At 38.4% G+C, this 24,416-nt stretch overlaps 1 protein-coding gene across 2 annotated transcripts in view; it reads right to left on the bottom strand.

Annotated features, from left to right (window-relative positions):
* Window positions 1-24,416, bottom strand: part of ESR1 (estrogen receptor 1) — a 156,658-nt gene that overhangs the window by 68,964 nt on the left and 63,278 nt on the right. For both annotated transcript variants that reach the window (XM_079331385.1, XM_079331386.1), the window contains exon 3: window positions 2,695-2,885. In XM_079331385.1, the coding sequence (XP_079187511.1) occupies window positions 2,695-2,885 (191 nt within the window). The remainder of the gene's footprint in view (window positions 1-2,694; window positions 2,886-24,416) is intronic.

The raw sequence follows: 24,416 nt of genomic DNA, 5'->3' as shown, positions 1-24,416 counted from the left end.
GGAATATCAAGGTTCATTACAGCAATTCTCCTATGAAATCTCTGATGAGAAGTACAGAAATCATGATATTTGCATCTATATATATATTAACAAATACAGGCTAGCAAAGAACAAAATAGCACAGTTATCTGTGCTGAAACAATGAAAATCTTTGCTAAAAGCATTTTGCTTTATTTTTGCTCGTGAAAAAAAGTTCTGTGAACCTATACAGTGTTTGATAATATGATTCACAGGAATTTTTTCCCACTTATTTTAGGAATGCAGGGCATATATACAATGAAGTATATTATATATAATAAATATAATAAATAATAATATTATATATATATAAAATAAGTATAATATAAATAAAAATATATCTGATAATATTTAGTCCATGTATTCTTCCATAAATAAACCTGCATGTAAGTAGCATTCATTCCTAGCAATCTGATCACATGTTTAAAATTATTATCACCTGCAAGGTAAATGCATTTTTTGCATCTATTCTCAATCTAAAAATTATTTTAATTTTCATAAATGAATGAACACATATTCAATGAGAACATGCAATTGCTGAAATAGAGATTGCTTCCAAATTCAGTAGAAAATTCAAAAATTACCTTAATTCATCAAGACTGGGTAGCTATGACTTTACAATTTCAGAAGACTTTTCTTACCCTCAGTTATCAAATGATAAGCACTCTCATAAGTACTCATATTCTTGAATTATTTTCTTTATACTTGTGGATGTCATTTTTATGATAACTTAGTCACAAAAGAGGTGGATCAACTGGGGAAAGTACAGAGGAGCTTACAAATGGGATCAGAAGTCTAGAAAGCATATTCTACTGAAAGAACTTGGTTTGTTTAGTCTAAAAAAGAGAAGACAGAAAAAAATATGATAACAGTCTTCAACTGTGTGAAAGGTTGTTGCGATAAGCATTCTTCATGCCCACGGGGGATAGGGCAAGAAGTAAGGAGCTTAAACTAGAGCAAACATGACTTACAGATCACAAAAGTCAATTTATGGGATCCTGGAAACTTAAATATTAAGATTTGAAAGCTTATCCAATTAAAAATTACCTTAAATATATATACGTAGCAAGAAGCAAATTTACTAACTAGTCTTTAGTGCAGCCCAAATAGAAAACAGATCCAGTGTGGTGGACCACAACATTTGTCCATGTGGAGATCAGGGCAAAACCACCAAGTCCTGGCAGCAGAAGCTCAATGAAACATTTATTTTTTTCTTCCACAATGGCCAAAAGCTGAAGATCTTTGCTACACAGTTACTTGATAACTCTGACTTTTGCTTGAGGGTATTTCAATTTCCACTTTGTTGTGACTTAGTTCAGTTCAAGCACAAGGACATAATTTCAAAAGTCAACAAATAATTCTGACTTGGTCAGAGGAATTGAAAAAGAAAAATAACAAATACAAAATAAGAGAGCTGTTCTCCTGAAGTTGACTCTGATGGGAAGAAAAAAAACATTTCACCCTTTCTCTCTTCAGTGTTTCTTATTGCTGATGTCTGGCTCTAAACACTCACTCTTTTAAAAATCATTTCAGTGTGTCTGGACAAACAGAAATATGAGTAACTATTAACTAATCATTGACATACAAATGATTCCACCAATGTCTACTCTTCAGTCATTATTTCACTTTTTTTTTCTTTAAGGGAGGGGGGAATTCTGAGCTGGATGCTGGAGGCCCTATTTAACTCACCTCAGAGCTAGTCATGCAACAAAACAGGCAATAATCACACCTTGTGGTATGATGTAAAACTGTTCCACATTATGTTTACTTCAGTAAAAGAGGCAACAGAAATTTTTGTGCCTATGTATCATCTGGAGATTTAAAAACTAGAGAAACCTAAATAAAGTACAGCAGATCAGCAGTTTTCTCTTTAACAGTAATGAATCTGTTTTATTTTCTTCTCTAAAACTTAGATAGTGAACAGTACCTGTATTTTCAGTAGAATTATAATTACTTCTTACTTATTTTAAGAGATGTTGAACAAAGCAAAACAAAAAAGCATCCATTCCACAAAGTGACGGGCATTTAAATAATTATCTCTGTCACAGTAATTAACAGTGTTTTTGCTGGATGCTCTTTACTCCACTAGCATTTTTAACCATGACAAGACTGTGAACTAAACCATTCTGTGTACAGTTCAAAGCTCTGCTTTGTTGACAGACACAAATAATATTTCATCAAGGAAACATTCCTTTTCAATCCTGGTTCTCAAAAGACATCTAGCATCTTTAAGGAATTGAGATTTGGACTGAATGATCTGGCTAATGGAGCACTAAATTAAGATTAATAAATCAATCAGCAGATATTAATCATCTGACAGAGAATTCTCAAAAAAATGCCTTGGATAAGAGGAGAGATATGCATAGCCTGAAAGAGTGATCATCTTGATCCAATATTGATTTTTAAATTAAATTTCTCACTACCACTGTGGTCGATACACCTAAAGCAAGGATGATATAGAAAAGCTTTGCTTTTCTTCTTTAGTGTTGGACTAAATAACAACATATTTTATACCTGCTAAAATCATTCACCCAGCACAGAGCCAAAGCAACGAGGGAGAGCGCAACAACTGCTAATGAAAACCCAACAAACATCATTGTCCCGGACTCAGGCTGGAAACCCAAGCACCCTCAGTTTCCTCAAGAGCAAAGGTGACTCACTTGAAGGGTTTATTACCTTGAATGCTCCTTTTGAAGAAGGCTTTGCAGCCCTCGCAGGACCAGACCCCGTAGTGGTACCCCGAGGCGTAGTCGTTGCAGACGGCGCAGTACCGCGTCTCCTTGGTGGATTCCATGGACAGGCTCCCCTTCTCGGTGGCACTGGACATCCTCTCCCGGATGCTGTGGCGCCGGTTATCCGAGCTCGGCCTGGTGACAGCAAAAAAAACAAAAAAAACAAACAAAAAAACAAGCAGAGTTCTTTCAGGGAGGTCAAGCTTCATCCGCTGCTTCAGGTTGTAAGAAAGAAGTCCTGTTTGTTTGAAAACAACTGATAGACAAAAAAAAATATCTACTGCCCTCTCTCCTAGTTGGAAAGTTGTAGAATTAGTAAGATGCAGGGTAATTTATTATAAATCAGCCTGAAGTTATTGGGCATTGTACCTTGAAAAAGAAAACAGCTCTTTGATAAAATGTTTTCCAACAATATAAAGAAATACCAAAAAAACCAGCACTGTTTTGTGTACCTGCTCCCATCCAAAGGTTTCAGCATAACTGCAATATCAGCAGCTAGGTGGAAAATCTGAGTCAAAAATCACTTATGATTGCACCTGAATTAGTTTAATTATTAACTTAAATTATTATATTATGTATACCTAAATTATTAACCAAACTGTTTTCAAGTGTTATTGTCCAATAAGAGGTGCAAGTTTTCCTTCCATTGTCAAGATCTAATACTGCATTCAAAAAGTGCCTTTTCTCATTATAATACATTTTCATAAAAATTAAGAAGCTATTTCAGCACAACTATAAAAAGCCTATTAAAATTTGTTGCAGAAGAATTTTTGTTCCAGTGACACAGACATTACTGCACATGTACTAGACAGACACATAACCACCATGTGCAGGATGCTGTGCAGATGAAAACCAAACAGATCTATCTGTAAATGGCAATGATATCACATCCACTGAACCTGGCAGGAGGTTATTATGGGTAGCTGCTGGGGGTGTGGTACACAAAGTGGAGAGGATGTGGAATTGCCAAGGGAACCACCAGTGAACTCTGGGACTGCCCCTGGAAGGCAAACAGTTCTTGCAAAACATGCTTTCCAGTAGGAGTCTGTGCTAAAAATTGTCCAGGAGACAAATACCATGGGGTGTGCCAGCACCAGACAAGCTAAAGCATGAAGAGCCCTACTGTTTATAGCAATCATCCACTTAAATGCATGCTTTAATAGCTGATTAGTAAACAGGTGGCTTTTATCACCCCAGAGTCTCAACATTTTCTCAAACATATCCTGGTTTTGAGCCTAGGAGACTCTTTCAGGTTTCTTCCTACATACCTAATTTTGCCTTATTCCCTTCTTGCTGTGCTTTGATGACCTGAAACATCCGAACCAACCATACCTTCCTGATCCAAACCTTTACTCCCAGGCTGCTTTCTGATTTCTTTAGGTATGCCCTAATAGCTCATCTAGCCTAGGTTCCCTGACATCTTCTGCTACAGTGCCTCTGAACTGCTTTCTACCAGGCAAAGGCACCTGGACAGTCTCACATGTGCTCTCAGCCATCCCCTCAAGACTTTATATACATATAATTTCTGTCCCCAAATAGTATATTAATTCAATGCTTTTCAATGAAAATATAGTTATTAGAGAAGCATGAGGCTTTACCAAGTTAGCAGAAACTGCTACTGGCATCATTCAGGAAAACTGTATTTTTTTTAAACCCAATGTTCTTTGCCAAGACTTATATATCAGCTAATTTTGAACATTCACTTAAGTAATCTTTTTCTTTTGCTTAGAACTTGTGTAGAAGTGAAGAATTGTAAAGGGTGAAGTACTGACATGACACATCTCTGTTTTTTTAGTGAGATGGGAAAATTGGAGAATGTCACAATTGACAACATGATTCTATGAAAGTAAGCAAGGAAAAAAGTAATTGAATATTTTAGATGTTAACATGGACAAAATTAAAAATTCCAAATTTACCAAAATTAATACAGTGTCATTAATCTGTCATTATGGATACAACACATATATTATACATATAACTACCTTGTACCTTTTCCAGTTCAACAAACCTAGCTAATATTTTTTATTCTTCTCAAGGTCCTGAACCTTCCTTTGAATTTGCTTTATCCCAGTCCCTCATTTAATTGACTTCTTTTTTTTCACTATTGAGCACAGATCAAAGCTGTTATTTCTTATCTTCTCCACCCCATTCTCATCTGTCTACAGATTTATCACTTCTGTGAGTAAAAGTTTAAATAAACCATGTTGTGGCTTCTTTAAAATGCATACTATTAGGTGCACATAACCACAAGAATTTGAAATAATTCAGCAAGCAATTTAATAGCTGTCATTAAAATTTTAGAATTAGCAATAGACTAATCAATTAGGTATACAGGATGACTTGATTGATTTTCAGAATTTTTGATCAATTTTTTAAAACTAATACAAAGATGCATGTTATAGAAGATAAGGTTCCCAGAATTATTTTTGTATCAACAACAAGTACAAAGAGATTAAAACTTTGCACTTTAAAAAACAGTAGAAGAAAAAAAATTCAAATTTCAAAGCAATTACATATTTTTGCAGGTGTGTAGCAGTTTTCCAACATTACATGCTTACTAAAGCAATCCCAGTTTCCCAGCTGAATACAAAAGAAAACCCTTTCATAGGTAAAACCAAAATTAAGAAATACCAAGAAGTATTAGTCATCACTGATCTATCAGTCCAGATAAATTAGATTTTCATCTTTTCAGAATACTAATACTTTTCCAGATCAAGCCTAGGGTCTCAAACCCATTTTTATTGAAGTTATACTTAAGAAAGAGAAAAATTTTCCCAAAAACTACCTGAAACAAACAAAAACCCCAAAGGTTTTACTAATGTAGAACAAAAAAAAAAAAAAAAAAAAATTCATTAAATATGTGCACTCCAAAGAAAGTAAGCTGCATGAAAACACTAAGAATATGTCAAATCTGACTTGGCTCTCCACTGCCTTGCTGCACACAAACTTGCAGCATGGAGAGAGCACTATAAACCTCTTAATACAGGCTTTCATAAAGCAAAAGAAATTTATAGATGACCTTGCTGCTTCCCACCCTCAGGATCAGTTCCACATCAGCAGCACTTGGGCAAGGTTCTGCAAACTGGCCCTGCAGAGTCATCACATTCATTGATGAACCACAGTGGGAAGTACACTGAAATAACCCTAAACCCATATTCCCCCAAAATAACATTCTTCCCATTTTCCAGTGGAAATAAAAGCTGGTAATAAATTAAGTTTTTGATGCATTAATTATTAGAGTAGCAATTGTTAGAGGAGGTGAGGAGAAAAACTTTTTGTGAAAAGAGGATCCCAAAAACAGAGATTGCTAAATCAAAATAACGTATCAGATTTCTTCCAGAAACCAGCTGCTAGTTCGTGTACACCTCAGATCACTGATGCTGTGTCCCAACAAAAGGAAAAAACCATAACAGTCCACTCTTCATCCAGTTTTCAGTTAGGTTGGTGCTCTGGAGAACATAATACAACCTAAAGCAGCTTAATGACTTTGGCAAGACCATCATTCCCAAAATACAAGAGCAGAACATTTTCTGCAATTCCCTTAGTAACCTATGCAAACCATAACAAAAAATTAAATGACCAAAAGATCTTCCCAACTATGTTCACCAAAAAAACCCACAAACTGCAAAGAAAGAAAACCCCAGAAAAAGCCCTCTCTCCAAGACCTGCACAAAACCAGAAGAGATGAAAAATCGACAAAACCCCAGAATTTACTGCACATTTCCAAATATAATGACACAGCAGACATAAAATGGAAAGTATTTGGAAGCTACAGAGCAGAACAAACTTGTCTTCCACACTCCCTCCCTTTCATGTTTCACACTTTGATGAATGTGTAAGGAAACAAGACAACTCTGCTTTATATACTCACTCATCATCTGCAGCTCTGGATCAGAAAGAGATTATTAACCTTATACTGACTGTAAAGTAAAAAGGAAGTGTGCATGAGACAATTATTGTTTTATAATGTGAACTCAGGTGTTTTACATCAAGAGAATCTGGCTGGCAGGCAGAATGAATTTAGAATAGCCCAAAGTACACAATCCATGCAATAGTCAGGTAAGGCCCAATTTATTCACAACCCCAGCTTTACCTGAAATAAAGAGGCTTCTTAGTAGGAAGGCTTAAGGGGAAAACCATATAAATAGTCAAATAGGACACCTTGAGAAATTCTTGTTTTCTGGATTTATTTTCAAACCCAAAACTTTAATCTGCAGCTGCTGCGTCCTTCTTACCAGAAGGGATGAGTTTCCCAGGGTAAGGTGCCTCAAAAGTAATGGTCATTTCAAAAGCAGTCAAAGTCTAGTACAAATGCTTTTTCACACATTGGACTTGTAAAAACACCATCCTGCCATTCCATATGAAATAAATCTGCTGTTATAATGTGAACTGCTCTATGGGGAAAAATATTTATGAAATACTATTTGAACAGATATAGGTGCTTGAAAACACAAGACATCTCAAGAAAAAGTACTGCAATAGGATTGACCAAGTATATAAATAAAGAGTATGTTGTTAAGTACATTAAGACCTCAAAAAAACTGTACTTTCAAAAAGCAACTCCAATGAATCTGAAGAAAAATCATATGCTATCCAAATGAAAGTATTGGCTTAAAAATATATCCAAAAATGTCTAGGGCTGTAATTAAGCTAAGTACAAGCTGACAATAGAGAGAGAAAGCTTTACATTAAGTTGTATCTCAGATGGACAGAATCACAGGATATTTTAGGCCAGATGGAACATTGGGACATGACCACAAGCCAAGCTAGCATTGGCATGAGACAGGCTACAGCCATGAAGGGAGGCTCCAGCAATGGGAGCAGAAACTGGCATCACTCCTTGGCTGATACTCCACTGGTGATGAAGATCAGCTAGGGCTCACCCTGAGACATTTTCACAATGCCCTGGCTTTGTTTAGGTAACTGAAATGTATGCAGGGTTTGCTTGCCCTATTCTCCTCGTTTATTCCCTGATGATCAGCAATGCCCCTGGGTGTAGCATCAAAAACAAGAGTAATAAGCATTTCCCTTAGAGAACAATGATGTCCCTTTCCAGCTTAGTGCTTCACTAAACTTGTTATTAAAGTTCCGTATGGGATAAACGTGGCTGTGAAGGTTTGACACTCCTGGGTGAGAAGAAGCTGTAGGATGAGAAGAGCTGCCTTTAAATCACACCTGTAAAGGGAACACATGGCTAACTCCTTCTCTTCCCCACAGCCCTGACAGCTACCTGTGACAAGTCTTTCTGCCAAGGGAAATATCAATTGTAACTAGGATGATCACCAGAGCAGAGCTGCACAGCAGCTCATTTGACACCTAGACAGGACAGGAGATGACCATCAGAGAAATGCTCCTCTGGTCACTTATTCTCATTAATTTCATGGCTTTTGCTCATATCTTTTCTTTTCTTTTGGAGTAAGTGCAGGGACATCTCAACGGGACTACCTGTGTAGAAAACCCCAAGTTGATGTAGTGAATGGATGAGGTGAAGAAATACTAACATAAAAGAACGAGGAGAGAAAATATGAAGAACTACTTTTAAAACAACAGAAGGACAAATATGAAGGTCAAATAAAAAATGGAAAGGAAACCAACTAAAAACTGGCCAGCTCCATTGCAGAAAAAAGAAAAAATATAACTGACAAAAAAGTAATATAAGAAAAATAAATTAAATACAGTTATATGAAAGTTGAATGGTAAAATAATCTTTAAATGCTGATGGTATTTCACAGTGTATCAGAAAATATATTTTGTATTCAGAACACATTGAAATGCTTTCTTTAGAACTAAAATAAAATACAATTTGATTTGGCAACTTAAATTTAAAAATTTATGCAAAATATCCTGATATTGACCAAGAAACAGTAATGTTGAAGACAAGCTCTGGCAACATGAAAACAAAAGCTTATCTTCTTAGGTCATCAAAACTCCTTATTTGACATGAAATTAAACATTTCCCTTGGCATTAGTTTTATCATCTTCCTTCATTCTTAACTCTGGTTAATTTTAAAATGAGTGATTGAAATTCTGCATTTAGACATGCCAAAACTAAACCAGTCCACATGTGCAGCAAAATGTCCTCTAGAACTATCTAGTAAAGTCAGTACAAATTGGCACATTCTTTCAGTCCCTTAAAGCTTACTTCTCAAAAAATTTAATTTTATTCTCAGATCTGTCACTAATGTTTGCAGTATGCATTAAAGTCTAGAGAGATGTGCTTATGCACTATCCCTGAGTGGTCCACAACATCTCCAGCCACATTTCCTGGAGGTTCTACTGATGGGAGGGTAAAGGAGCCCAGACTACTTGTTCATGTGTCTAATGCCTGAATTTGGATGTTTTCAATACTTTCCTGTCCCATACTTCCAGTCCTTGGATTTGTTTTCCATGCCATATACGTGTCAGCTAGTAATTTTTTTCAGCAGATTCCCTTGACAACATAGAAGTTTACCCAGTTTTCTGAAAAATCTGGAAGTTTTTCTGGGGAATAGAAGGGGAGTGAGAGATGGGCTCTTAAGATGAAAGATCTCAATCTATTTGTCAGTTCTGTGAGTCTGAAATTTGAATTCATACCCAAAAAATCCTTTAAATAAATACTGAGAAATTTATTCTCTTTCATTCTGTTTCTCAGTGCTGTTGGAATCTAAACTACAGCTCACTTACAGGGTCATTTTCATTATTCTTAAGTAAAGAATGGTGATGTACCTGTACTTTATGGAATAGCCCAAAATTGAATAAGTTTTGAAGCAATAGCAATTTTCTGGGTTTTTTTCCTTATGCAGAGAAGTTTATTAATTTTTTTCTGTACATAAGGTAAATGCAGAAACACCCACACATATTCTTTATATGACTATACCTTTAAAAAAGATTAAGATTTTAAACAGAAAGTGGTTGAACTGCATCTTGCAAGTGCTACTCAAGCCTTCATTTATCTGTCCCGTGTATATGCATGCTATCCTTAATTATGTGACCATTCTTTTGAAAGGGCAACAGCTCATCAGTGCACAAAATAAAAAGGAATTTAATAAATGAGAAGCTACTCTGTCTGTGAGGGTTTTTTTCCATGACTGTTCAGTGTCTGGTGCCTTACTATCAGCACATTGTCCAAATTCAGAATTAATTTCCTCCCAGTATTTCCATGCTACTATAGCAATTTAACAGCTGGCAGGTCCTAATGAATGTATTTTTCCAATACTCTTCTGAGTTGAAAGGATAAAAAATGAGACTGAAAGAGATTAAGGTCAAAAGTATACAGTGAGTTATGGGCAACCTGAGTTTTTAAGTACTCACCATTAAATAGGTTGTGAATGCTCTGAGTGCTACTTTTCTTGTCTGCAATTGCAAGAGCAAATGTTCAACACTTACATGAATCAGACTGCAGGACTTCCATTCTGACAAAGAAAATTACAATACAACACCAGAAAGCTTGTGAAGAGTTTGATTTAAATGATTTCTGAACTTTACAGAAGCATTTGTGGCAGAATTAGTCAGAATTTCAGTTCTTCAGGCCAGAAAATCAGCTGCTTCCACATAATAATTTTTGCCTCTTTCCTTTTTTAGTTACCAGCCTTTGGGAAAAATGAGTAGAGAATTAACAGCGACTTATTCCTCTATAGTAGTATGACACATTCCACAGGTGATCTTTTTCATATATTTGAACAGCAGCACACTTATAATTACCTTACAAATATGGAAATAATTATAATCATAATCACAAAGGGACCAAATAAGATTTGCCCAGGTCACCCTATCTTGGGCTTAATAAAATTACAAGCTAGCAAATAATAGCTTTTGGGCATGTAATTCCTCACTTTCTAAAGAGGACATCTAGTGAAAAAAAAAAAAAAAGTTACCTTTCTGCCTCACAGAGTCACAGACAGCAGAGCAGGGCCATGTTGATGGACTCTTCACTTGTGTTAATGCAGCATGGGATGCCAGATCACAATTCAGCACAGAGGAAGGATAGCAGTGACACCCACTAACTGTTGTATGGAGTGACACTACAAGTCCTTTCTTCTACTCTGTTTTAGTAGAAGGAAAGGCTCTTGGACACACAGAGACTGCTGGCAATGGAAACTTCTGCTCTGTCCTGCAGATCTGTGTCTGCTGCTCTCATTTGGCCCATCCAGCTCCACTTGTCCCATTTGTACACTCACCTTCCCCTTTGGGCTTTCCCTTCCAGCCTCATCTCCCTGTCTAGAAAGGACAAACTTCCGTCCTCTGACTCCTGGCCTGACTCTGCCTGGCTACTTCCCCCTGCAGGCATTTCATCCGAAGCTCCCCTCTCTCTCTCTCCTCATTTTCCTCATGTCCTGGACAGGATGGCTCCACTCTTCTGCCTCCATCTGTACCCCAGCAAGATAGTCTGCCATGGTTATTTAGCTTCTGGAATATTTATATATAATCCTTTTTTTTCCCTGTCACCTGACCCACAGTTGCACAAGCAGATACTGAGATTTGTAACTAAAGATTTGAGGGACCTTAGTATTGCTGCCTCTTCACCACACATAACTTGTAAATCATAAAAGGACATAACTCTATATTTTTTTACCAAGGCTGAATTAAAAATTTTTGCAATCTTGTAGCAGCTCTTTATAAGTGCTATCAACTGTCAACAAGACAAACTATGGAGTTTTCCAAGACAGCCCTACTGGAATTAAAAAATACAAATTTAAAAAAAAAAATCCCAAATATTTATTGGTAATACCTGTAAAGCTATGAGACGACATTTATATATAGGGCCTTGCCTTATGTGACTTGCAATTTTGTCTTTTGTCCTCTGGAGTGAGACTGCTTCTCTTAGAAGACAATTCTTCAGAGTAACCACTCTTCATAGAATGAGGTTTTGTGTGCCAGGACATTTTGCCCGTGGGATAAAATGAAGGTCAGAAATACATCTTAGAAGAACCAAGTAAGAGATGCCATGCAAATCATAACACGTGATAAAGGCCATACTATTTTACACAAGAATTTAACTTCTGAAATAAGAGAAAACATTATTGTCCTATTAATATTTTGAAAATTACTTAAATCACCACAGATATCTGGTTTCCCCAAAGAAAAAGTTCAGACCAGAAAATGTCTCTCCTTGAATTTTCAAGGAAAGAATATTTACAGTGACATTTCCACTTTGCAGAAATATATTCAAACACCAAAATTTTCTTTCCATGCAATACACATTTACAAAGAAAAAAATTCTATAATTAGCACAAAGAAGAAAAGACACATCAGTAGGTACTATATTGCCTTTTTAAGCAGGAGGAGAAATTGCTGAGACCTCTACCAGCAGCCAAACTGCTCTGCAGCCTCAATGTGACATAAGGAACACCAACAAACCCACAGAATTTCTATAGTCTGCAATGACTATGTAGTGGCATCCAGAAAAGCACAGGCAAAGCATCACTTAAAAGACTGTATATCTAGACCTGCGCCACAGGAACTCGTTTAACTTGCCCTTACCATATTTCCAATGATTAAGCCTCTCTCTGCCAACTCTTTGCTGCTTCACTACTTCATGGCCAGTTCAAGTCCTCTGCTGCAAATAAAGCTAATTTTCCCTCAGCTGTTTCCAGTTAGCCTGAAGAACAATTCAGATGCTTCTCTTTTGGTATACATTTTCCCTTCCCTTTCCTTCCACACCACCCACTCTGCCTCCATCCTTTCTTTCAGTCTCCTTTCTTGTTCCCCTGCTCTTATACGGACTTTGCTTGTCCCTTAATGACCATAAAAATCTGAAAGGTGCCTTGCCAGTCCCTCTTAAAACAGCATATTGACCTGTTCAGGTGTTTTTCTGTTCACAGAATAAAATCTGCCTTTTCTGTAAATTATTCTGTTGACTTTTATTTCACTTATGATCTTCTCTTTCACTTAGACTGTTTCTTATTTTGATGTCCTTTTCTCTACTTAGTAATTCTCCAGTTATTGTACTTGTTCACTAGTTTTCTCCTTCCTTAAGTCCAGATACTGTACTGATCCTTAGAATTTGAGAAATATTTATGTTTTAGATTCTGTTGTGGTAAGCAGCCCTAGAAAAATGTTTTCTTACATACTCACATTTCAAGTGACCCATTTACAGACCTCTGCTACCTATAACATCCAGCAGATAACTTCTGGTTATTTAAAAAGTAATGGTAGTGTCTGATCTGTGGAGTAAAGTCTCTGCATATTATTGGTTTTGTGTGTCTCTTGAATCCCTACTCACTGGATGACTCCTCTACTTTTTAAGGAACAGCACCAGTGGAAAAAAAAAAATATCTAATTCCCTAGGACATAAAATAATGACTGGTCAGATTGCTTAAGGTTTTTCTGCCCATTTCTACCTCCTGCCAAATGCAGTTTTGCCTGGGCACGATCTGTCCCTGACACCATCTCTCAGTCCCAGACTCTGCTGCGTGAAGAGCCACATAATCTGAAGAGCCTCATTCCACCCTCTTAAAGCATGCCAAACTTGATGAAAAAGCTGCTGACAGAGTGTCCCTGGGCGCTGTATAAGATATGATTTTCTGGCAGCAATACTGAGTTGCTGTGTGGCTCTGGAGACAGCAGCAGCAGGGCCCTGAGTGTGGCAATCAGCTGTGCCCACAAGTGTGCCAAAGTGGAGTGCTCAGCAGGCAAACTCTGGAAGCGTGCACTCAGGATATCCCACTTGAGTGTGAACAATCTGAAGAATGAAAGGTTTGAAAGGCAGAAAGCATTAACAAACCAAAAGGCCAGCTACAGCTAACAATCTCATGCACGTCCTGTACAGCTTTCACGCTTTCAGAAATTCCCCGTCATCCTTGTCTCTATTGAAGTTGTTCTCTCCCTCAAAGGCTCGGCTAGAAATTGCACTCCTGCATTTCTTATAAGTCTTAGAATTATAATATGGCTTTTGTGAAAAAGCTGGAGTTAGTCCTTTCATTACACATCCAGAAGTATTTTCACCAGGTTTCACTCTAGTAAACCTTTTCCAAAATTACCCAGACACTAGGCTACATTTTTTTCTTTTTTTAATGCTCAGATAAAACTAGCACAATCCAACCATCTGAAAAGAAAAGGTTAAGTGCACTCAATAGATTGGAAAAAGGTATTTCAGGAAGTGCTGTCAGATTCTTACACTTACCTCCAAACTATTTCAAAGGTAAGTGCCAGCAAAAACACAGGAATTGCTCATAAATCTTTCTTTGTTGTGCCTTTATAGGACTTCTAAGTGCTCATGTGACCCCTTTATTCTTTGGCAAGCCCTCTTTCCAAGTATTTAGCATGCACACATTGTTTAACCAATTATCCAAAGGTTTATTAAATTCCTTGCAAAAACTTTCAAAGATCAACATTAAACAAGACATTTTTAAGAAAAATGCTTGAAATATTTAAATTTTCTCATTTACATCACACTCAAAAAAATTAACTAGGAATGCTGACTACAAAATGCAACATTATAATTTAGATGCCATTGTTTCAAAAATTCCAACCAAAACCAACTTAATGTTTCAAATTACATTTCTTTAGAATGAAATCTTAAAGTGTTTTTTAAGGGTCATACTGCATTTCAAAAACAAAACATTGGTACTGCCACGTGTGGTCACAACAAAGAAATCTGAGGGCTCTGGGCCACAGGAAAATAAACCTTGGTGAAATAAAAGACTACTTAAAGTAGTGCTTTGAAGTTCATCAAAGTGCAGGCAGACCTCTTGAACCAGCTAGAGAAGAGACAAAAACATTTTCCCAAACAGATTACCACTAGACCATCTCCAAGAAATTCTGTGCCAGCTGCTCGTAAGAATATAGGAAAAAAAAAACCAAAACAAAAAAAAAAAAAAACACTAGGCAGGGGGGGCAAACACAAAATCTCAATGGGCAGCAGAAAGGAAGGAGACACTTGGGAAAATCTGTCACCTGCTTGTAAAAATGCTTGAGGACTTACCCCAGCAAATAAGGTTTATCTGAAGCTCCCTATTTTTGCAACAAAACAGTAATCCCTAGGTCAGAGCCTCTGCAGTCCCTTGGACTAACAGCACACAGTTCAGGACCCAGTGAAAGAAAAAAAAGAGTTCCTGAACATACAGACCATTTGTGCTTAAGCCAATTTCATCAAATCAAACTAATAAATACACACATTTAGGGTAAAATTTTTGGGAAGATTATTCTGGAAAATTGAAAAAACCCTGAAGGACAGCACAGGCATTGGTCACATACAGCATAATTTCATGAGACAAAAGTCCTGCCTTTCTAACTTCATCTCCTCTTGTGACAAGACAACACACCTAGATGAGCAAGGGAAGCCAGTTGACACAATCTTTTCAGATTTTAGTAAAGCTTTAGATACTGTTTCTCAAGGTGTCCTTCTGCACACAATGTCCAGCACACAGCTGGATAAACTCATGGTGAAATGGATGAGCAGCTGGCTGGGTTGGGCACAGAGGGTTACAGTGAATGGGGTGACATCAGACTGGTGTCCTGTCACTGGTGGGGTAACACAGGGCTCCTCAAAGAGACCTAAACAAATTAGAGGTCTGGGCAATCACCAACATAAGAAGTTCAACAAAAGAAATTCTGGATTCTGCACCTTGGGTGGGACAACTTGGGTGTAGAGACAGTCTGGAGAATGAGGCTGGAGAGCAGTGCCATGGAAAGGGACCTGGTGCCTCTGGTCCATGGCAATGAGCCAGCAGTGCCCTGGAGCCAGGAGGGCCATCCCTGTCCTGGGGGATTCAGGGACAGCATCACAGCCAGGCAAGGGAGGGGATTGTCCTGCTCTGCTCCGAGCTGGGGCAGCCTCACCTCCACTGCTGGGGCAGTTGAGTGCCACAATATGAGAAGGATATAAAGCTATTAGCATCCAAAGCAGGGTGAAGGGCCTTGAGGGGAAGCTGAATGAGTTGCAGCTGAGGGCCCTTGGTCTGTTCAGCCTGGAGGAGGCTGAGGGGAGACCCCATTGCAGTTACAACTTCCTCAAGGGGGGAAGAGGAGGGGCAGGCACTGATCTCTGCTTTGGGGAGCCCAGTGACAGGACCCCAGGGAATGACCTGACATTGTGTCAGGGGTGGCTTAGTTTAGATTTTAGGAAAAGACTCTTGACCCAGAGGGCAGCTGAGCACTGGAACAGGCTCCCCAGGCAAGAGGTCACTTCAGCCCTTCAGCACCACGCCTGACAGAGTTCAAGAAGCCTTTGGACAATGCTCTCAGGAACATGGTGTCACCCTTGGGGCTGTCCTGTGTGGGACCAGGAGTTCAATGATCCTTGTGGGCCCCTTCCAACTCAGGATACTCTGTGATTCTGTGATTCTACTGGTACATGTACAATGAATATGCCTCCCAGACATTGAAATATGATTTGAAAGTCATATGTTTGAAAGTATAACAACGGTAACTGATGGGAAAAAGTCCCGTGGCCAAGTGTAACCAATAGCTGCAAAAATAGTCACAGTACTCAAGGACTCTCTGGCTAACAGAATACCTGTGCTCTGTAGCTTATTATATAAATGTATATATATGCATATATATATATATGCACAACACTTTTATTCCTCCATTAATAAAAGTTACTAGCAAATCATGTTAAGTTTCATTGCACAGCCTGGACCCTAGCAGGGGAAATGCAGACCTTACAGAAGTATGCTTTAGTTTGTCCTTTCAGTCGAAATGGAGGCCAAGATGGATGCACAGAAATAAGATGCCTCACAAAATCATGGTAGTTTGTGAGGAAACACTGACCCAGCTGAAGTATTTGAGTTAAACATGTCCTCTGGAAATTGCTGAATTCAACTTTGCATGCCAAGTCATTCTGTGAACAAACCACAGGATAAACATGCTAGACTGTGACACACAGCGTGGAGTCTGTCAATACCATATACTCTAGTTCTAAGGTGTGTCCTAGCTTTTTAAGGCTATACCCTGTTAACACACAGTGACATAAAATATAATAACTGATTATGTATGTCGTAGAGGTTCTCCAGAAAATTACATATGCTAGAAATATCATAGAATCACAGAATTCATGTTGGAAGGGACCTTAAAGATCATCTATTTCTAGCCCTCCATCCATGGACAGGGACACCTTTCACTAGCCAGGTTACTCAGAGCCCTTTCCAGACTGGTCTTGAACCCCTTCAGGGATGGGGAGTTCATGTAAGAAATAAAAAGAAAGAGAACCTGAAGAGATTGTTCAGTTCAATTTGGGACACCACCACCAAAGTGATTTTCAAAATTATTTAATTTCTCAGATTCTACAGTTTCACTTTCAAGCAAGGACAACCATAAACATGCAGCATCTCTCTAAGTAACTCTTGGACATCACCTCTGAAAATTTATGTTAAAGGCTATAAAGGCTGTAATTTTTCTTTATGTCCAAAGCATAAAAACTGTAAACTGCTGCCAGACAGGCAGTCTAGCTCTCCTTTCATTTCTGAACATAGATGTTGAGGCCCAGAGAAGAAAATTAATGCTGTTCAACATAGTCACAAGACTTGAGATGAGACCAGGAAATGCAGAGTGAAGAAGGAAGGATCCCAACTGTGTGGTCACACTGGTTTGTTAATCCAGTCACAGGAACTGTGATCAGTAATGTGACAGGGGAAGAACTGCTCCTTCAGTGGCAGCTTTCAGTTGGTCAGACTAATGGTTACATTACAACAGAATAAAGAGCAGATTGAAAACTGGACCATGCTCTTTTCCTTATTCCTCTAGATCTCTTTTCTGCAGATCTTTCTTCATGTACAGATTTCTCAGTCATCATCAGTACTGAGTAGCAAATAGTACATTTTGCATATCTAAATTCTCTAAATTATCCCAAAGCAGTTAAATTATTTATTCAGATAATGTTCACAGATTAATTTGCATATGCTGACTATGCAATCAAGAGAAAGCAAAGAGAGCATGGCTCATGCAAGGTAGGAAACACATTCATGTAGCCAATTGCACATAATGTATGGTCACAACACAGCTTGTTGGAATATTTTTGGGGTAACTTATGCAACAGTGTGTGAGAAATTAATTCCATGAGAAATACATAAACTTGCCTTGTGTTTGTGGTAACATTGTTTCAATACATTAAAGAGTTGCATTTGACTTTGGCAAGTCCATATCATCTATTTGTGGCATTTCTTATTCCTCACAGCAGCACAGAATAAGTTCATGTTCTTCACAGGTGCCACAATAACACCTCATTAATCTTCTCACTTTTTATTGTTGCTAGACAGTAATTGCTCCCTGCCCTTTAAATTACAAAGGAAGGAAAAGGTCTATTAGACAAATTAATGTAGAATTAAATGTACAGTATTATGGACACAAGAGCCACACTTCCGTCATGACTTTTAAAAATATATTACCCCTTCACATGGGAGACACCTAACACCAGACTACCAGACACCAGGAACTCCTGCTGAATATTCATTTTCCAGATATGCACGCCTCTTATAAATGAAGGGGAAAATAATCTTCCCAGGTTTGAATTTCTGTTTGCTGAATAATACTCTTAAATGGCTAACTATTTCAGAAAACTCATCTATTTACTCATTTCTAGCTTTGTTGCATACAACTGAATGTTGGAAGTGGATGTTGCACTACACTTAGCACAACAAACCTATTAACCCACCACGGTCCAGTCCACACCTCAACAGGAGAGCAGCAGCTTAATGGAGCTGAAGCAGCAGCTGATGGCAGCACATCCCTCCTCAAATCTGTTCTGGGAAGATCAGCAGGATCCTATGCCAGCCCCACAACCTCTTATGGCAATTTGCAAGAGCCAGCAGCTATGACAGCTTACACCAAAAACACCTACAATATTTTGAATTTCCTCACACTTAAATGGTCCCAAGAGCTTTCAACACTCCATTTTAGACATTAGTCTTCCAGAAAATTATCTGAATGAGCAGCAAGTTAGGAGAAAACACCAGGTTCTCATCTAAGCTTACTGTGGTATAAATATGAACAAAATTAGTGCTTGATTTTCAAATAGTCCATGTATTCAAAAATATATCTGCATATGGTGAAGTACCAGGTGCTGCACTTGAGTCACAATAATCCCATGCATCACTCCAGGCTTGGGCAGAGTGGCTCAAGAGCTGCTCAGTGGTGAGGAACTTGGGGGTGCTGGTTGACAGCTGCTGAACATGAGCTCAGGTGGCCAAGAGGGCCAGTGTCATCCTGGCCTGGATCAGCAATAGTGTGGCCAGCAGGAGCAGGGCAGGGTTGATCCCCCTGTACTCAGCACCAGTGAGGCCACACCTCTAATCCTGTGTCCAGTTATGAGCCACTCATTTCAAAAAGGACTGTGCTGGAGCAAGTCCAAGAAAGGGTAAAAGTGTCATGAGGAGCAGTTGAGGGAAATAGGGCTATTTATTCTGAGAAGACTCTCTACAGCTGCCTGAAGGAGGTTAAAGTTAAGCAGGGGTCAGTCTCTTCTGCTGTCTCAAGTGAAAGGACAAGAGCAAGTGTCCCTAAGTTATGTCAGGCGAGGTTCCAAAACGATTTTAAAAATAAATCACTGAAAAAGTGGTTAGGCATTGGAATAAGTTGCCCAAAGAGCTGGTGGAGTCACTGTCTCAAGTGTTCAAGAGGTGTCTGGATGTGGCACTTGGGGATAGGGTGCTGGGTTGATGGTTGGACTAGATGATCTTGAAGATCTCTTCCAACCTTAATCATTCTGTGATTCTGTGATATCAAAAGTGTTCTATAAGACAAAAAGGAAGATATTTCAATTATTGCCCATAAGCCTCTGTTCTTTGACTTATTCTGTTTTGGTTTTAATTTAGAACTAATTAATAAAAATATTTTGAAATATCAGTGACTTCTAAAATCTTACTGTCTTTCTTCATTAGTTCTATCTAGTACCATAGTCACTTCATTTCACATACATATTTATGTGAATTTACAGATCACAAAGATAAATAATTCTAAATAATTCTTATCCATTGCCAAATCCAGAACCTTAAACCAAGTCATTCAATCAGGTAATTTCTATCAAGTCATTTTGAAAAGTACAACACATAAAATGGAAAGATAAGCCAACAGTGCAGAGATTCTCAATGAATATATCTTATTTCTTCATTCTGCAGCCTCAGTGCTGCTCCACAAACCCCAGTGGGAACTGCCATGTGAGACACTCTTGATTCCTGTTTTCGCTTGCTGATAACCCTGGTAACCTTGCTGGAGAGCCCTTTGCATTCCTACTTCAGAGCTGAGCCCCCTTCCAGCTGCGCTCTCTGGATCACACATCCCTCAAGAACTGAACAGTGGTGCAAGTGTACACACAGCAGCAGGCTTGGAAAGGTAAGTACACATAACTCTTCACTGGCGGCAAAGAGGTTTGCTGCTGCTCATGCTAGGGAGTCAGAAAGTGAGAAAGGTGTGGAGAAGGGGAGAGAAAGAGTATTCCTTACTGATAAGGGGCAGCTCTACAAATGCACAAACCCCACCCCCCCCCAAAACAGCAGGCATCAATTTTTAGCTGATTTTTCATGTATGAATAGGTACCTGCAAGTAGGTTTTGGGTTGATTCATATTCAAAGTACCCTCTAAAAATTATTTGGATTATTTTTTGGTTAATGAGATATTTTTCCGAACCTGTCAGAGAGAGTTCACTTAAAGCCTATGATTTATGTGTACAAATGCAAAAGGCAAAAGATCGTATTCTCAGACAAGAAATTGAACAGGTGCAAACTCTTTTCTGAGACCTTGACCTTTATCTTGAAATAAAAATTTTAAAAAAATTAAATAGCAATTTCAAGTTTAGCAGCAAGGTTCCTAATGCAGTATCTACTTCTGCTTTAAAATTCATCAATTCTTCTTGAAAATGCTCTGCAACGACAAGGTAGCCTTGCTAAATTGATGAATCACAATAGTTCAGCCTTCTGTTATGGATGCTCATCATCACAAATTCATTTGGTCAAAAATACAGTTGAAATAAGCTTATAGATTATATTTATGCAGAATCATATTTAATAGCAATTACTCCAGTGTAGTGATAATTCCATTGAGTATTAGACTTCAGTTAACAGCATGAGGATTAATATCATCTGAGTATCTGCATTGGTACTGAATTTCAAGCCTATCTCAGGACCTCTGATTGCAAGACAAAGTAATTTTTTCCTACTTCTTTTACATCCTGTTCCTTCTACAGGACAGCTGTCTAATAAGCATATTTCTAATGGTAGAAACAGCACCCCACATCTTCAGAACATCCAAGGAATTAAACAGACAAACAAAATAGCTTGAAAGTGCTGAGAGTCACAAAAATGGAAATCTAAAGAATAAAAGCAGCTCTTCAATTAGTTTTTCCCCATGACAATTTTAGTGTAGAGCCTAACACAGACCAAAAAAACAAACAAATAATCAAACAAACAAACAAAAAAACCAAAGAAAAAACCAAACCACAACCCCCCCCACACACACACAAAAAACCAACCAGAAAAACCCAAAAAACAAAGATGCAATTGGACAGCATGCACCAATCACTTCCCAGTTGCAGAAGTACCTGTTCTAAATCTTTCTGTAGTAAATGAAACTTCCATTCCATTCCTTGACTATGTTGGGACAAATGAGGTTTAAAATAAAGGTAGTGATTTCAGATTTATTAAGCACTGAAATACTTTACTACATTTGCATTAGATATATATTTCTCTTTTTTAATTTCTACTACGCCTATTTTTGTGGGACTAACATCTGGCATCACACTTTTCAAGGAATCTCAGCTCTCACAAAAACAGTCTTTAATATCTCTCACACTTAGAGAGAGAATGTTCAATGAAAACTCTGATTTTGAAACTGGGATTCAGGATTGGCCACAGGACAGAAGTCTTGTCCTTATTTTTTAAAATTTGTCCTCTGATGTCATCAGAAAAGATCAAGTAGTTGGCAGGCACCTACCTGAGGAATTTCTCTGGGACAAGGAGAGCTTCCCAAAGTAATCTGGAAGCAAATTGACCATAACAAAGAGTGCCTCCAAACTTCATCCATTTTAGGCTACTACATGACACAAACATGGCTCTCATCAAAATTCATGAAATGGTGGTCTTGGGGACCTGTTCTCATTTATTTCTTACCATGTCTTCCCTGTAATAAGCAAGACAATTCCTTTTGCTCTTCTCCTCTGGTTTTTAGTTCTGGAATAACCTAGGACTGTGCAGAAGTGGGGCCAGTCTCTTAGGCAATGCAGCTTTCAGGTTGCTTGTCATTTCCAGACAGATCCACATTTGTTGACAATAAAGTGAATTAGAGAGAGAGGAAACAAGGCATTTATGAGTCAGAAAATGGGTCATACATGAAAACAGCTTGAAGCTATTAATACCTAAAGCTGCCATTTTAAAAATTATTAAAAAGCTGGTGCTATCCATACAACAACATTTTTAATCTTGAAAAGGCAATCTTTGTTCCAAGTGATATTCTTAAATGCTTTTTAAACAAAAAAGAAAAGGGGAGGGGGTTACAGACAGCATTTCTTATTTGCTTATGTACTGATTTTTATACCAAAATGCATCCCTCTCTCTGCAGAGTAAAGAATACAATGAACTGAATGTTGTATCAAAGAGTTCATGCCAAAAGAAAATTAACTCCTTGTTTCTGAGCAGTCATCCCTTATCTACCTATGGAACAAATAAGTGCAAGGTAGCTGAACATACAATTCCTTATAAGGACTGAAGTGGAAATATATTGATGCTCCATTCTTTCTGAGAAATATGCTGGGTATGTGTGTTTAGCAAGCTTGTAAACAATTTTTGTTCCATTTCAGATACTGTATTTAGCAATACCATTGCTAGTTTCCAAACCCATGCTCGCTGACTGAGAACCTACTCAATATTTTATTTCTTTTCACCCTCTCTCATTCATATGTAGCCTTGTGTCTTCTTTCTTATGAACCTGCTATGGAAACAGTCCAGTCGATTTTTTACATATGATTTTCAGTTCATTATTACAGAGGGACACTTTACAGACACCAGTAAATGTTCACAGGATGTATGGTAAATCAGCAGTGTCTTCACTTCACATGCTAGGACATCAGGCAGAGAGAGGGAGATTTATGCAAAATTAGTTCTTGCATGTTTCAGCTTTAGCAAGGCTGCTGAAATGATCTCCCTCATAACTTTATTTTCTCTATGCATATGAGAAATACCAAGGCTTTAGGCAATTAAAATAATCAAAATCCAATCAGTCTTTGTGAGTGGCAGTGGTTTCAGCAGTGATGGAAGCTCATGTACAGCACATTGGGCCAACCAACAGCTGGGCTAATCCATTTCCTTCTGGCTAAATCTGTAACAGACAGCAACAAAATGCAAGAGTTGCACATATCTGTTGGGAGGAAGACTGTTCCACATGAGCCAGCTCCATACTCCATTTCTCCCTGTGGGCCTTTTTATTTCTCCATGCTTGCTAACATGCACTTGCCCTGTTTCCGTGTTTATACCCCATTCCCAGTCCAAGCCACATTGCCCAAGAATGTTAAAATTCTAATATTTATCCCCAGTTCAGACATCTTCTGGAGTTTCTTCTCCAGCTTCTTCAGTTCTGGAGATTCTCCTTCATCTTACTTCTGCCATTCATATTAAACTCTTCCAGGAACTTATACATAATCAATTTTCTGCTACTAGAACATTCTTTCCTCCTCTGTGTTCTGTCTCACAGCCTGCTGCAGCACATCACCAGACATTCAAAGTTTCTACTTCAGCAGACCCATCATATTTCTGCACTGGCCCCATCCTGTTCTTCATTGAGACCACCTTTATTTTCTTCTCAGCCTATCTTCCCATACAGAAAGATCAGTTTTTTACTATATTTTGCTGATGTGACTTTTGCCAAATACAGAACAAAGGCACTAAAAGCACAAGATAGACCAATTTTCTCAATCCCAGTGAAGTGCCATATGGGCTGCACAGATGATGTATAAGGTGGATGGAAAATGACTGCTAGTCTCAACAGACTTTTATCAGCAGTTGAAATTTGGCAATCTAGCAGTAGTATTCATGGGCAATCAATACTGAGGTGAATATTTCAATAATAACAGAGATGAAGGGAGAAACTGCACCCCCATCAAGGTAAAGACAGATAGCGAGCTGGGAGACAGGGAACATGCAGAGTGGTGAATTTGCTGGAGTGCAATGCTCCCAATAAGGTGGATCTCAACAGGCTGGAGAAGTGGCCCAGCAGAAATCTCATTAATTTCAGCCCTGAAAAATACAGAGTAGCACACCTGGAATAGAATAGCCCCCTGCAGAAATACAGCAGGGTCTGGGCTGTACTAATATGAACATTACAGGAGACTGAGAGCAGAGCTGGTTCCCTGTCCTTGGCAGTTGCAAAACTGCTTCCAATTTGGGGCTTCCAAGCTGAAGCCAGCTTTTGACAAACTGGAGCAAGTCCAGGGACAGCCACTAAGATGAGGAGGGGCCTGGAACAAATGGCATATGAGGAGATGCTGAGGGAACTGGATTTGTTCAGTTTTCCAAAGAGAAGGCTGAGGCAGGATTTATTGCTGTCTTCAACAGTATAATGGGACATTCCAAAGGGAACAGAGCCAGACTCTTCTTGGAGCACACCATGAAAGGACGAGAGACATCTAACACATCTTTGGGCAAAGAATATTATAATTTTATATTAGGAAAAACTTTTTCACAATGAGAGTGGTTCAGCACTGTAACCGATTGCCCTGGGTGGATGTGGAGCCTCCATTCCTGGGTTTCTCAAAGCTCCACTGGA

The sequence above is a fragment of the Erithacus rubecula genome (assembly GCF_903797595.1).
Source record: "Erithacus rubecula genome assembly, chromosome: 2".
Taxonomy (NCBI): domain Eukaryota; kingdom Metazoa; phylum Chordata; class Aves; order Passeriformes; family Muscicapidae; genus Erithacus; species Erithacus rubecula.
Note: the sequence above shows the minus strand (reverse complement) of the source record. Positions and strands in the feature narration are given on the sequence as shown.